The sequence below is a fragment of the Choloepus didactylus genome, chromosome 1, assembly GCF_015220235.1.
Source record: "Choloepus didactylus isolate mChoDid1 chromosome 1, mChoDid1.pri, whole genome shotgun sequence".
In the NCBI taxonomy this organism is placed as follows: Eukaryota; Metazoa; Chordata; class Mammalia; order Pilosa; family Megalonychidae; genus Choloepus; species Choloepus didactylus.
Window position 1 is genome coordinate 198,675,348 of NC_051307.1, and position 13,918 is coordinate 198,689,265.

The 13,918-nt window shown below is 49.9% G+C and overlaps 1 protein-coding gene and 1 non-coding gene across 2 annotated transcripts in view; one reads left to right on the forward strand and one right to left on the reverse strand.

Annotated features, from left to right (window-relative positions):
• Window positions 1–13,918, reverse strand: part of LTF (lactotransferrin) — a 44,088-nt gene that overhangs the window by 22,757 nt on the left and 7,413 nt on the right. The window contains exons 2-4 of the mRNA XM_037849295.1: window positions 13,361–13,524; window positions 720–828; window positions 178–360 (exon numbers count right to left, since the gene is read on the reverse strand). Coding sequence (XP_037705223.1) covers window positions 178–360; window positions 720–828; window positions 13,361–13,524 — 456 coding nt within the window. The remainder of the gene's footprint in view (window positions 1–177; window positions 361–719; window positions 829–13,360; window positions 13,525–13,918) is intronic.
• On the forward strand, window positions 2,024–2,131 carry LOC119510510. Its single transcript, XR_005211954.1, has one exon. It is a non-coding gene; the product is annotated as a U6 spliceosomal RNA (small nuclear RNA).

A 13,918-nucleotide genomic window follows, 5' to 3' on the forward strand; every position in this document is an offset into this window, starting at 1 on the left:
CAAGGCCACCGGTGCAGTGGGCTCAGTCGGTGCATATTTGAAGCCCGCTAACCTCACCCCCACCCAGGATTCCCCACAAGGGTTCGCCGATGGTCTGTGTACCCTTAAAGCAGTCTGTGTGTGCACCCGGAGTAGAGACCCCACCTGAGGTCACCCCCCAGCCCCCAGCCATCTTACCTCCCTCAAGGGGCTCGGGTGGCCCTGACCAGTTCAAGAAGGGACGAAGCGTCCCGATAGGGATGATCCACCCAGCAGACCTGCCGATGCCCGTGTGGCAGGACTTCCTGCCCTGCAGCTGGTTCAGCTTGAAGTTGCTGCCCTTCTTTGCCACGGCCACGGCGTAATAGTGGGTCTGTGGCTCTGCAGAGGGCCAGAGAGAACTGGAGGTCCTTAGCCTGTTCCAGGGGAAGAAAAGCAGCCCACCCCGACCAAGCTCCTGGGGGGAACGGGACCGGTTTCTGCAGTTACTCGGGGGCGGAGTAGCCCAGGGTCGCCCAGGGCCTGCTCTGTTCCCCCAGGGAGAGATCGTGCGTCCTTCTGTCCCAGGTCAGTGTCAGGAGTGACGACCTTCGCTGGCCCAAAGAGCCCAGCAACTCTGTTCTCTGCAAGTGTGATGCTGACCAAGACCGCGCCTCGACCTGTCATCCTCTCTGACCCCACAGAGCCCAGGACCAAGGTGGGGGCCTCCACCAGCTCCTGGGTCCCCAAAAAGAACTCACCCGCTTCAGTTCCATAGACCTCTGCCACAATAGGCCGCAGCTTGAAAGGGGGCAGGCCTGCCTCATACACCAAGCCACTATCGAGGGTCACAGCATCCGCCTTTTTAGTCTGAAAAAGAGACCAGACCAGCTTCAGGTGAAAACCTGTCCAAACCCAGGTAAGTGTGATTTCAGGACATCATTAAGTCTCCAGGGCCGGAAGGATCTTCTAAACGGTCATTTTGTCCATAACCCGGATTTCGATCATGTCAACTCATGTCTGGTGACAGATGGCACAAGCCAAGGGTCCCACTTGTGGGGCAATGAGCACCACCCAACTGCCTTAACTACTGAGATTAGCACGTTCCCTTTTTTCACATGCACATTTTCCCTTATTGCTTCCTTGTCTATACCTTTCATGGTCATTTATATTTAAAGTTGGTTTTCCCCTTATTTTTTTGCTCTATATTTATCTTTTAAAATTTTTTATATTCAATAGAAAATAGAGCTATTAAGATATCTTAAAACTATGGTAATAAACCATCTTCATCACATTCAGCATGTTACTTTCTGCACTCTCACGTATTTCTTTTATTTGCAATATGGTATACATAATATTTTGTTCACTGGTTTATTCATCTAAAACCACATACATTTTCTTACTTCTGCAGAGCCTTTATTGATTTTACTGACTGCATAATATTTTATTATGATGTGGAGTTTCCATAACTTATTAAATAAATCTCCAATTATGTAGCAACTAAAAGATTTCTAACTTTTTGATGTGAAAATTATGCTTTTATTAATATCTTTGCCCTCATGGCTTTTTTTTGTTTTTCCTTCTAATTCCTCGGAATATGCGTCTGGGAGTGGAATCAACAAGACAGTAGGAGTGTTTAACTTTATGGCCTTGGCTACATATTGCCATTCTGCTTTCCAGAAGATCCCTAATGCCAATTTATAATGCCACTGACAGTGAAGGCCAGTTTCACCATAGAATCACCAACAGGAAAAGCTATTATTTATTAAGCATTTGTATTTAGAAAATGCAAATAGTAATGCTTAGGTTTGTAGTCCTCTAATTACAAAGGAAACTATTTTATGTCTACTTTTATTATGATTTCCCTTTAACTAATACTCTATTCATATCACTTTTCTTATAAGACCCTGCATTTCTTACTAATTTGAATCAGTTATTTACAGAGTATAAATAGTAACCACTTGTCAAAGCTTGCACATATTCACACTGGTGCTTTTAAAATTTTTGTTTCAATGTATTTAATTGCTATGAATTCAATTTTTTATATTTTAAGATCTTTCAGCTAGTGCTTGCTTCAGTGGCACATGTACTAAAAACCTGGAATGATATAGAGAAGATTAACATGGACCTGTGCAAGGATGACATGCAAATTCATGAAATATTCATATTTTTGAATAATGTGGGAAAACTGGATCTCCATTTGCAAAAAAAAAAAAGCAGGAAGACTCATATCTCACACGATATACAAAAATCACCTCAAAATGGATCAAAGATCTAAGTAGAAGAGCTAGAACTATCAAACTTCTGGAAGAAAATGTAGGCATGCATCTTGTGTTAGGCAACAGTTCCTTAGACTTTGCACCAAAAGCACAAGCAACAAAAGAAAAAAATAGATATTTGGGACCTCATCAAAATTAAAAACGTTTGCACCTCAAAGGACTTTATCATGAAATTAAAACAACAACTACAGAATGGGAGTAAATATTTGGAAATCACATATCTGATAAAGGTTTAACATCCAGAATATATAAAGAAATCCCTCCACTTAACAAGAAGACAAACAACCTGAATAAAAAGTGGGCAAAAGACTTGAACAGACATCTCTCCAAAGAAGATGTACAAATGGCCAAAAAGCACCTGAAAAGATGTGCAACATCATTAACCATTAGGAAACGCAAATCAAAACCACAATGAGATACCATTTCATAGTCATTAGAATGCTGCTATTTAAAAAATGGAAAATAACAAGTGTTGGAGAGGATGTGTAGAAATAGGAACACTCATTTATTGCTCATGGCAATATAAAATGGTGCAGCCACTGTGGAAGACAGTTTGGTGGTTTCTCAGAAAGTTAAGTGTAGAATTACCATATGACCCATCAATCCCATTACTAGGTATATACCTCAAAGAACTGAAAGCAAGGACTTGAACAGATGTTTGCACACTGATCTTCATAGCAGCATTTTTCACAATTGCCAAAAGATGGAAGCAACCCAAGTGTCCGTCAACCATTGAATAGATAAACAAAATGTGGTATATTCATACAATGGCATATTATTCAGCCTTAAAAAGCAATAAGGTCCTGATAGATGTGACCACATAGATCAACCTTGAAGACATCATGTTGAGTGAAATAAGCCAGACAGAAAAGAACAAATAGTGTATGATCTAATTTGAAACAATTAGAATAAGCAAACTCATAGAATCAGAATATAGAATATAGGTTATCAGGGGTAGGGTCGGGATAGAGAATGGGTAGTTAAGGCTTAAAATGTACATTCCTACTTGGAATGATGGAAATGTTTAGGTAATGGATGGTGGTGATGGTAGCACAGTATTGTGAGCACAATTAATAGCACTGAAATATATATCTGAATATGATTAAAAGGGGAAATGTTAGATTGTATATATGGTAACAGAATAAAAGCTTTAAAAAAAGCCCATGGAACTACACTACACAAACAGGGAACCCAAAGTTAAACCACGGACTTTAATTAACAGTACAATTATAAAAATGTGCTGTTATCAATTATAACAAATATTCCACACCACCAAAGCAAGGTGTCTTGTATTTTATGCATGATTGTTCTATAAACACACAACTGCGGGACACTGTTATCGACTGTTCTGACTTGGCGGGCCTGGGCCAGGGGAACTGATCAGCCCCTAGGAAAGGTAGTGGGGCACGGGTGGTTGCGCCCTCCACGGCCCCCCGGGCCTGAGAAAGTGGAGCCGAATGCAGGCCCCATTTCCTCACCCCAAAGTAAAAACCATTGGGGAGGGCTTGCCGGAGAAAACCGCCCCCTTTACCTTGCCCACCCACTCCCCGTTACCGGAGCAACTCCCGCCCCCTTTTCAATCAACCTCCACGCCCTCTCAGAACCAATCCAAGCCTTTAACCCTTACAGCTACCCCGCCCTCTAAATGCCCAATATAAGCTTGTACTCTCCCCTAATAAACTCTCTTGGTTTTCATCACCCTAAAAGAACCGTGTCCCGCCTGTTCCTTTCTCGCCGCCCTCCATACTTGCACGCCTCCCGCCGGGGACCTGGCCAAGTCCCCCGCCTCGCCCTCGCCTCCGGGAAAGAGCCCCCGCCGCCGGTACCCTCGGAGCAATCCTGGGAGCCCAGGATTTAGCAACCGGCCGCCACCCTCCCCCAGACGAATCAACTGCGACCGCAACTGGCGCCCAACGTGGGGCCCCTGGAATTAAAAGTCCTCTCCACGCAGCGGTCCAGTGAAACCACCCGCTCGCCCGGACGCCTCTCCAGCTCCCCTTCTCCTCGCCTGCAAAGTAAGGGCCGCCTCTCCCTCGCCGCCCCGCGGAGCCGCCCCTCCCTCGCCGCTCCACGTCTGGAGCCGCCCCTCCCACGCCGCTCCGCGCCCGGGCCGCTCTTCCTTTCCCGCGTTAACCTAACTCTTACCCCCGACTACCTTTCGTCTTCTCTTCCTATATCCCCCACATTCCTCCTAACACTTTTCCTCCAGTAGCTTTCCCTCTTCCCCTCCATTACTTTGCTGTGGTCCTCTGTGTCTTTGTTTCGTTGTTTAGCGCGGTGTGCCTCTTTGCAACTGCTCCCCCAAACTGCTCTCGCTACTAGAGGGTCCTGCCTTCTATTCTCACTGTCCCTTTCAGCCTCGCGGCCACGATTTACCTCATTTTCTTTACTCAATAATCAACCCCCCTTTTTTCTCTTTTCTCACTCCGCTATGGGTAATCGTCTATCTGCACGCCAAGCACCCCAAGTTCGCGCTCTGGCGGGTCTCCTAGACACACATCGCTGTAAAGTGTCTGTCCGGCAGCTGCAGGTATACTGGGACCTCCTGCTGCCCTTTAACCCATGGCTCACCACTTGCCATCTTTGGGACCCTGTTACTTATGATCGCCTTATTGATCGGGTCACCAACGCCATGGAACATGAGAGCAAGCGCTTCCCTCCCGGCTTGCTCCCCACCTTAATAACCGTCCGCTCCTGCCTTCAAGGCTCCCTCCCCCCTGATCGAGGCCCCATTAAATCCAAGGAGGCACTATCAACCCAGCCAACAGATTCAGACAGCGATACTAATGTAGACCACGATTCAGACACAGAATCCTTAGTCGAGCAAATTAACAACGCGCTCGAAATCGCCCCCCAAAAACAAAGCAATACTAAGCCTCGCCAAGATGGCGAACTTCCTCCTTCTTCTTCCATCGAGGGGAGGAAGTGCTCCGGCGATGATGTCAGCCCTAAGCTGGGCCGGAAACCGCATGCGCTTTACCCCGCCCTTTCACAGGGCGGAGTTAGTCCGCCATCTTATGCCTTGGGCCCCGCCCTTTCACAGGGCGGAGCTAGTCCACCATCTTATGCCTTAGCCACTCCCACCGCGCCGCCGTCTTGCGACACTTGGGGCCTCCCACTTCCGCCTCCCCCTCCGGCGAGCTCCCCCTCGGAGCCGCTACCGGCAGCTGCCGCCGCTCCTCCCACCCTGCCGACTAACAACCCCTGGCTGCCTTCTACACCTCAAGGCAACCCTTGGGGCAACGCTCCCCCTACCCCCACTCCCGCGCCAAGCCCTCTGCAAGCGCGTCCTCCTTTCTCTCGTGCCTTTCACTGCTTTCCTCTTAACCTTACCCCCACACCACAGAAACCGTATGACTGGTATCCCATTGACTCTAATACTATTAAGCAGCTTCGCAGGGCCGTCAAGGAGGACGGGTTGGGTAGCCCATACGCTTCCCAAATACTGCAGGATCTCGGCATGGACTTTTGCATCCCCCAAGACTGGGCCTCGCTTGCCCGTTCCATTCTTAACCCCGGCCAGTTTATTGATTGGCGTGCTCACTTCCAGGCGGAAGCAGCTAAGCAAAGTGAGCAAGACGCAGCCACTGGAGTCTATCATCCCCCCGAAGCCTATTTAGGCACGGGAGCATTTCTAAATGCGTCTGCTTATATTAATGTCCCTGCCACCTTCTGGACTATCCTCAGAGGCATCGCCTTACGCGCATTTGCCAACTGCTCTGCCCGTCGACCTGACAGCTTTACCAAGCTCCTCCAGGAGCCAAACGAACCTTTCGCCACCTTCGTATCCAGAGTCGAAGAAACCTGCGCTAGAAAAGTTAGCAACCCCCAAGCCCAGCTAGCTCTCACCCGAGAACTCATTCTAGAAGGGGCTAACCCCCCCTGTAAGCAAGCCATTCTCCCCTTGAGGGAAAAAGTCTAGATGACTGGGTTCTCGCCTGCAGCGCCTTTGACCCAGCTGCCGCGTCCCTAGCCCAGGCTGTCTCTGGCGCTGTCACTGCCGCCTTAGCCGCCACCACCGGTTGTTTTAAGTGCGGGCAGAACGGTCATTTTGCACGGGAGTGCCCCAATGCAGAAATCAACCGCCTACCTTTCATGCAGCGTAATGGGCGCCCCCCTCCCACTCCTTGCCCACGCTGCCAGCGTGGCTATCACTGGGCGCGCGACTGCAAGAGCAGCCCCAGAGATCTTAGCAAGAATAGCTTAAAAAACCTCTGCTATCCTTGGTGCCCTGACGGCAGTCAGCGCCAAGGCACTGAGCAAGCTTTAAACTCCAAGCGGGGCAAGCCTCAGCCCCGCCCCTAAGAGGCAGCGTGCCGGCCGGTTCTAATAAAGCTAATCACTTCACCGGCAGTAAAACGCTTCTCTGGACAGTCCCTATCACCCCAGAAAAGCCTACTCGTAAGTTAAGAATAGAGGGGCAATGGTACACGGGCACGCTCGATTCAGGGGCAGAGGTCTCTTGCATGCCCGCTCAGTATGCCACCATGTGCATGGTTCTCGATGGTCCCTCAGTAGTGGGAGCCACTGGTACCTCCACCTCTCTTCAGGCCATAGGGCCCATTAAGTGGGAGGATGAAGAGGGCCACTCAGGCACCTTCCGCCCGTTATTTCTACACACCATAGACCAAATTTTATGGGGCCGTGACATCCTCGCCGCCTCTGGGGCAGTGCTTACCACGCAGCCCCCCCAATAATGTGCGCCACTGCTCGTTTAACACCTCCAGCGCCCGTTCCTCTGCAGTGGGATACTGAGGAACCTATATGGGTGGAGCAGTGGCCCCTTCCCACGCATAAATTAGTAACACTCCAAGCCCTTGTCCAAGAACAATTGGACGCTGGCCACATAGAGCCTTCTACTAGTCCCTATAATTCGCCAATGTTTGTTATTCATAAAAAAGCCACAGGGAAATTTAGGCTCCTCAATGATCTGCGGGAAATCAATAAGCATATTCTTCCCATGGGTTCCCCGCAGCCTGGCCTCCCCCATCCGGTAGCCATCCCGGCCCACTATCATGTAGCCACCATTGACATCAAAGACTGTTTCTTTTCCATCCCGCTACATGAGCGAGACCACCCGCGCTTTGCCTTTACAGTCCCCGTCCCCAATCACGCGGGCGCGGCTAGCAGGTACCAATGGAAAGTCCTCCCTCAAGGGATGCGTAACAGTCCGGCCATCTGCCAAATGTATGTTAATCACGCAGTGGCCCCCCTGCAAAAGCAGGCCATGCTCATCCATTACATGGATGACATCTTGGTGGCCTCTGAGGACGCCGAGGCGCTTCCTCTAATCCTCAAAGACCTCACCACTAATTTAGCTGACCTCGGCCTTACGGTTCAGCCCAATAAAGTTCAAATTGTGCCACCATTAGCCTTCTTAGGGTTTAGTATTGATAAAACCATTGCCCCGTCCGCTCCCCAGCTGGACATACCGGATCGGGTCACTATCACTGAGCTTCAACAGCTCTGCGGTCAGATCAATTGGCTCCGCTCTGCGTTGCCGATCACCACCGCCCAGCTCCAACCACTCTTTATGCTGCTGAGTGTCCCTGAAGCCCCGCCGCTAGCAATCTCCCGGCGCATTAAGCTCACCCAGGAGGCAAAGGAAGCCATTGCCGCAATTAACAAGGCACTCGCCGCCTGCTGTCTCAACAGGTTCAGCACTAAAGAGGGCAATCTTATAGCACTCATCCTTCCTACGCCCGGCACACCCATGGGCTGCCTGTGGCAGGAAGGCCCTCTACTTTGGGTGCACCCTGCTAAAAGCCGGCTTAGAAAAATTTGCCCCGCAGTACGGCTCTGGATCAGCCTAGCTTCAGATCTAGTCACCCTGGCTGTTCATGTATTCGGAGAGCCGCCAGAAAAAATTGTTTGGCCCCTAGACGCAGGCCAAACCCGCCTGCTTATACGTGACAACCCGGACATGCAAATCCTTTTAGAAGAATTTCATGGGGAATTCAGCTGCCACTATCCTAGCCATCGGCTGTTACAGGGACTCGCCAAGCTTCCCTTCCGCAGCCCCTTCCATCCTTTCCCCTCCTCTGCACCCATCCCGGGTGCCACTACCGTCTTTACTGACGCCTCCAAAACCCGTTTCGCCTTCCTCTCTTATTCGCAGGACCATCCGGAACCCCGCCTATTCAGTTATGTCAACCTTCATTCAGTCCAAGTGGGGGAAATTCTGGCAGTGTCATACGCGCTAAACGCCCACTGCAACCACCCAGTAAACATTTTCACTGACAGCCTCTACACGTATCAGGTCTGCCGAGTCCTCGCATTTTCCACCTTTTTCCCCGGGGACTCGGCCATTGATAAAGCACTTTCTACCCTCAGAAGCATCCTGGAGCATCGACAGGATCCTTGGTTCATTAGCCATATTCGTAGTCACTCAGGCCTTCCGGGGCCCTTGGCTAATGGCAATAGTATAGTAGACCAAGCGGTCTCAGCTCAGACTACCCAAGCTATGCTAACTCACACAGCGGCCCCTCTGGGGGACGCTGTTAACCAGGCCAAGTTATTGCATTCCAGGTTTCACTTTTCGGCTACGTCATTGCATCATTTATGTGGCCTCCCCCTAGATACCTGTAAACATCTTGTCCGCAATTGTGCAACTTGTGCGCCCTTTGCGCCGCTTGGCCCCCTGCAACCTCAGGGAGTCAACCCACGAGGCCTAAAACCCAATTCTAGATGGCAAATGGATGTAACTCATGTTCCGTCCTTTGGGCGCCTCAAGTATGTACATGTAATGATTGACACCTTCTCAGCCATGTGTTATGCAGTCCCCCTCGCCGGGGAAACGGCCAAACACTGTATCAAGGCCCTAAGACAGGGAATTCTCTTCATGGGAGTCCCCTGGGACATAAAAACGGACAATGGGCCTGCCTATCGCAGTGCCTCCTTTGCGGCCTTTCTTCAGTTATATAACATCACCCATCATTTCGGCATCCCTTATAATCCACAGGGACAAGCCATTGTGGAAGCAGTCCATCGCCGCTTAAAAACACAAGTTGAAAAAGAGAGGGCAATGCTCCCCCAGGCAACTCCAGGGGACCTTATCATAGCAGCCCTTATTCACCTTAATCTACTCACATTCAATAAGGAAGGGCTTTCGCCCCTACATAAACATTGGGGGCCCTCGTATAGGCCCACCCAGGCCCCGATGGTCTACTGGAAGGACCCAGAAAATAATGTCTGGAAGGGTCCCTCCCCACTCCTCGCCCAGGGGCGCGGGTTTGCTTGTGTTTTCCCAGATAATGCAGCACAACCAATCTGGATCCCGGGAAAAGCAATCCGACCCGCCACCAGCAGCCAAACGGCTAACAAGACGAGAACGCCGCCGTCTCCGCAGCCTAACATACCAGATGACAACCTTACAACTGGACCAGGAAGGCCGTCCGAGAGCACCCCCGGAGAGGCCTGAAAACTCGCAAGAGGAAAGACAAGAAATCGTCCAAATCATGCGCCTATACAGACAGGCAAAAGCCAGCCCCCTACACCTCCATAACCCCCACCCAAGCATTGCTTCCCTTCTAATGGTCATGCTTACCCTCGCCTCTTCTACCCAGGCCAACCCCCACCAGCCTTGGAAGTGGACCCTTGCGCGTTGGGAAGACTCCAAAATAATTCTTTGCATTACCACAGCAGGATCCCCCTCCTTTGTTTTTAATGCCACTGATCTGTTCCCCCCTCCTAATCCAAAACCTATTGGTTATCCAGGCAGCCTAAATACACAAAATTATTATATGTGTCCATCTTCAAATCCTGGAAAATCATACTGCAATTCCCCCTATGAGTACTACTGTGCATACTGGGGGTGTGAAACATTAGCCACAGGCTGGAAACCTTCTGTCCCTGACAAATTTCTAAATCTTACAGTAATCCCTTATACTTGCCTAAACTCAGGCAATCGCTATTTCGACAGGTACCTTTGTCCTAAAAGGCTAATGCTCACCGTACAAAACCCTACCGATACGTCTTGGCTCATGGGTCGAACCTGGGGCTTCCGAATTTATCTAGCGGGGTCCAATCCGGGATCCCTCATTCTCATAAAAAAGGAAGCAGCTCAACATTCATCTTCGGGCATTGGCCCCAATAAAGTCATTAACCCCCTTTTTCCACAGCCCTCCAGCCGCACCTTAGCTTCAACCAGCCGCACCTCAGCTGCAAACAACGCATCGCCAACCCCACCACCCCGACCTCTTCTACCCCCCTCTCGCTACTCCTCTCGCTACTCTTCTCCCCTCCTCGGCCTTATCCAAGCGGCCTTCACCTCAGTGAATTCCTCCAACCCCAATCTTACCTCCTCTTGTTGGCTTTGCCTCTCCACTTCCCACCCCCTGTATGAGCCAGTTGCCTCCAACCTCTCCTTTTCAGAAAACACAGAGGACAGCCCCTCGGAATGCAATTGGAATACCTCTGCCGTCCCCCTAACCTTTCATTCAGTCTCCTTTACAGGAAAGTGCATCCGCCCTCGCTCAAGTAACTCTCCCAACCTCACAGCTTGTGCCGACTACTCATCTCCCAGCAGCTCTGCAAAATTTCTCATTCCTCTTAACTCCTCCCAATGGCTCTGCTCCTCTACAGGGCTTACCCCCTGCCTTAACGTGCAAACCCTCAATACAACTAATGAAACTTGCCTCCTAATTGTCCTCATCCCTAGGGTCCTATACCACAGCGAGGAAGACTTCTTCCTCCGCCTGGAAACAACTGCAGCTTCTGCCCCACTGCAAAAGCGAGAGCCCATCACCGTCCTCACGATTGCCTCCCTCCTAGGTCTTGCAGGCACTGGCACCGGAATCGCTGCATTAGCCAGTCAAGGCTCCGCCCTAACTCACCTCCGGGCGGCTGTTGACGAGGACATTCGTCACCTACAAGACGCTATTTCTCATCTTAAAAATTCTGTCAATTCCCTCTCTGAGGTCGTACTCCAAAACCGCCGAGGCCTCGACCTTCTCCTCCTCAAAGAAGGAGGCCTCTGCGCCGCCCTAGGAGAAGAGTGCTGTGTATATGCCAATTCCACAGGTCTCGCCAAGGACAGCCTAAAAAAGGTCCGAGAGGGACTGGAACAACGCAAAAAAGACCGTGAAGCCACCAGCTATTGGTCCCACATCTTTACCCCCCTCCTCCCATACCTCCTCCCTCTCCTCGGCCCCCTACTAATGATTATTCTAGCTCTCACCCTAGGGCCCTGCATTATCCGCAAAATTGTTCAGCTTGCTAAGAACCAAGCCAATGCTGTCTTTTCATCATTTGTGCAAGTCCAGTATCAACAACTTGCCTCCACTGAAGAAGCTGACCCTCCGCAGCGTCGCCACCCTCGCCCATCCCGCAAGCAGCGAGGCCCCTCTCGAACGCCCGGGCGCCACACCAACGTCGAGCTCCAGCCTCTCTAACTACCATCTACCCCTATCCCTTCCCCCACCTCCCCTTTCCCTCATCCCTTGGCGGATCTCTCCGGTAAGCTTCTTCCTCTAATTAGAAAAGAAGGGGGAAATGCGGGACACTGTTATCGAGTTCTGACTTGGCGGGCCTGGGCCAGGGGAACTGATCAGCCCCTAGGAAAGGCACGGGTGGTTGCGCCCTCCACGGCCCCCCGGGCCTGAGAAAGTGGAGCCGAATGCAGGCCCCATTTCCTCACCCCAAAGTAAAAACCATTGGGGAGGGCTTGCCGGAGAAAACCGCCCCCTTTACCTTGCCCACCCACTCCCCGTTACCGGAGCAACTCCCGCCCCCTTTTCAATCAACCTCCGCGCCCTCTCAGAACCAATCCAAGCCTTTAACCCTTACAGCTACCCCGCCCTCTAAATGCCCAATATAAGCTTGTACTCTCCCCTAATAAACTCTCTTGGTTTTCATCACCCTAAAAGAACCGTGTCCCGCCTGTTCCTTTCTCGCCGCCCTCCATACTTGCACGCCTCCCGCCGGGGACCTGGCCAAGTCCCCCGCCTCGCCCTCGCCTCCGGGAAAGAGCCCCCGCCGCCGGTACCCTCGGAGCAATCCTGGGAGCCCAGGATTTAGCAACCGGCCGCCACCCTCCCCCAGACGAATCAACTGCGACCGCACACAACTTCTCTAATAAAAATCTGTCAGCTTGTTTCATGATTTAGTCTATCATTTAAAAGCTAAAAAATTTCTCTTTCCTTTACAGTTCAGCTAGTTAATCTGTCCCCTGATTTTTCAATGTGTTTTATTTTTGACCATTTAATCTAACCCAACTTTATTTTCATGTATAGTATACAGTACTAATTTCAAATGGAACCCTTATTTATGAGACAGATTCTGTGGCTTCATCCACAGATATTTGGATTCCATAGGTTCAGAGTGGGGACCAAGAATCTATATTCTAAACAAACGAGATTCTGGTGCAGCTTATCCACAGACCAAACTTGCGAAATAATAGTCTAAAACATTGCTCAAACTAGAGTTTTTACACTAAGTACTATTCTGATAACCCAATTATATTTATAAAACAATCCTACAGTTGTCATGGAAGCCTAACATGTAATACCCAGTCTGTGCTGGAGTCGTGCAGGCATGACTATCGCACAGAGCAGGAACAAAACTTATTTGTTGATTGAGTGAGTAAAAATTATTTCAGTAGATCTTTAGATCTAGAAAAACAAAAAGAATCAGAAATCCTCTACAAGTCACGGTATCCTTTTCTCTCTCTCTGAAAACACCTTGGATGAATTTCTTTCCAATGCCCCAAGCGCCAGCAGACACTTCCCCGCCCCTCCCCGCATGAGGTGTGGTGACTATGAGCCGAGTGGGCTTATTTCTCTCTGGGTTTAGAGAAATAATTCCTCTAAAGGTTTTACCTTTCAGAGTAAGGGTGACTTCTGCCAACATTACGTACTCATCAAATATGAGTGCTTTTGTTTCAGTTTTGAAAAGATTTTTACTAACAATTTATGTTGAGATCCCAGTTCCCCTCACATGGCCTCTTCACTTCCAGCCATCAGCTTATTCCTTTCTGCTTTCAAAGGAGCCCCATTCCTGGAGAGAGGACTGCTCTCAACTTGCAGAAGGAGCATGGGGAAATAGGGGAGATTATATTTTCTGTTTTTTTTCCTCTCCTTTCCTTCCATTCCAGTTTGGTCCCACCACATATGGCATTGACTTACCGCAATGGCCTGGATACATTCCGAGTAGGAGGTTCTCTTTATGCACATGAGACGGGGGGCAGGCACTCTTCTCATATTCTGTCTGAATTGGGAGCATTTTGCTGCTTCATCTTCTGATATGGTGCACCATCGAACGATTTTCCTAGGGCCAGCCAGACACAGCCCTGGGAGAAAGACCGAGGAATAAGGATTCACTCACCGCTGGTGGGAGAGACAGCCTCATCCTCTGGTGGAGTTTTCTGTTGTTTCCTACCCTGCTCCACTCTCTGCCTCCCTCCCTCAAATTCAGGACACTCTTCTTAAGTGGAGGCATCTTTCTGGCCTAAATGGGATCTGTGCTGGCCAGAGCACTGTGATTTCATTTCAGTTCAAAATAAATTGGAGGAGACAATCAGAGCCTCTGGATTCCTTTCTTCTCTATGACTTTGATGCTTTTCCTACCCTAAAAAAAAATGATGACTATCCCTTCCATCAGTTCATGGAGTTCTTCTATGTGTTTTGTCCCACTTGATCTGATCCCAGGAGGACTGGCAGGAAAGAGAGTATTGCTCCTGTTTT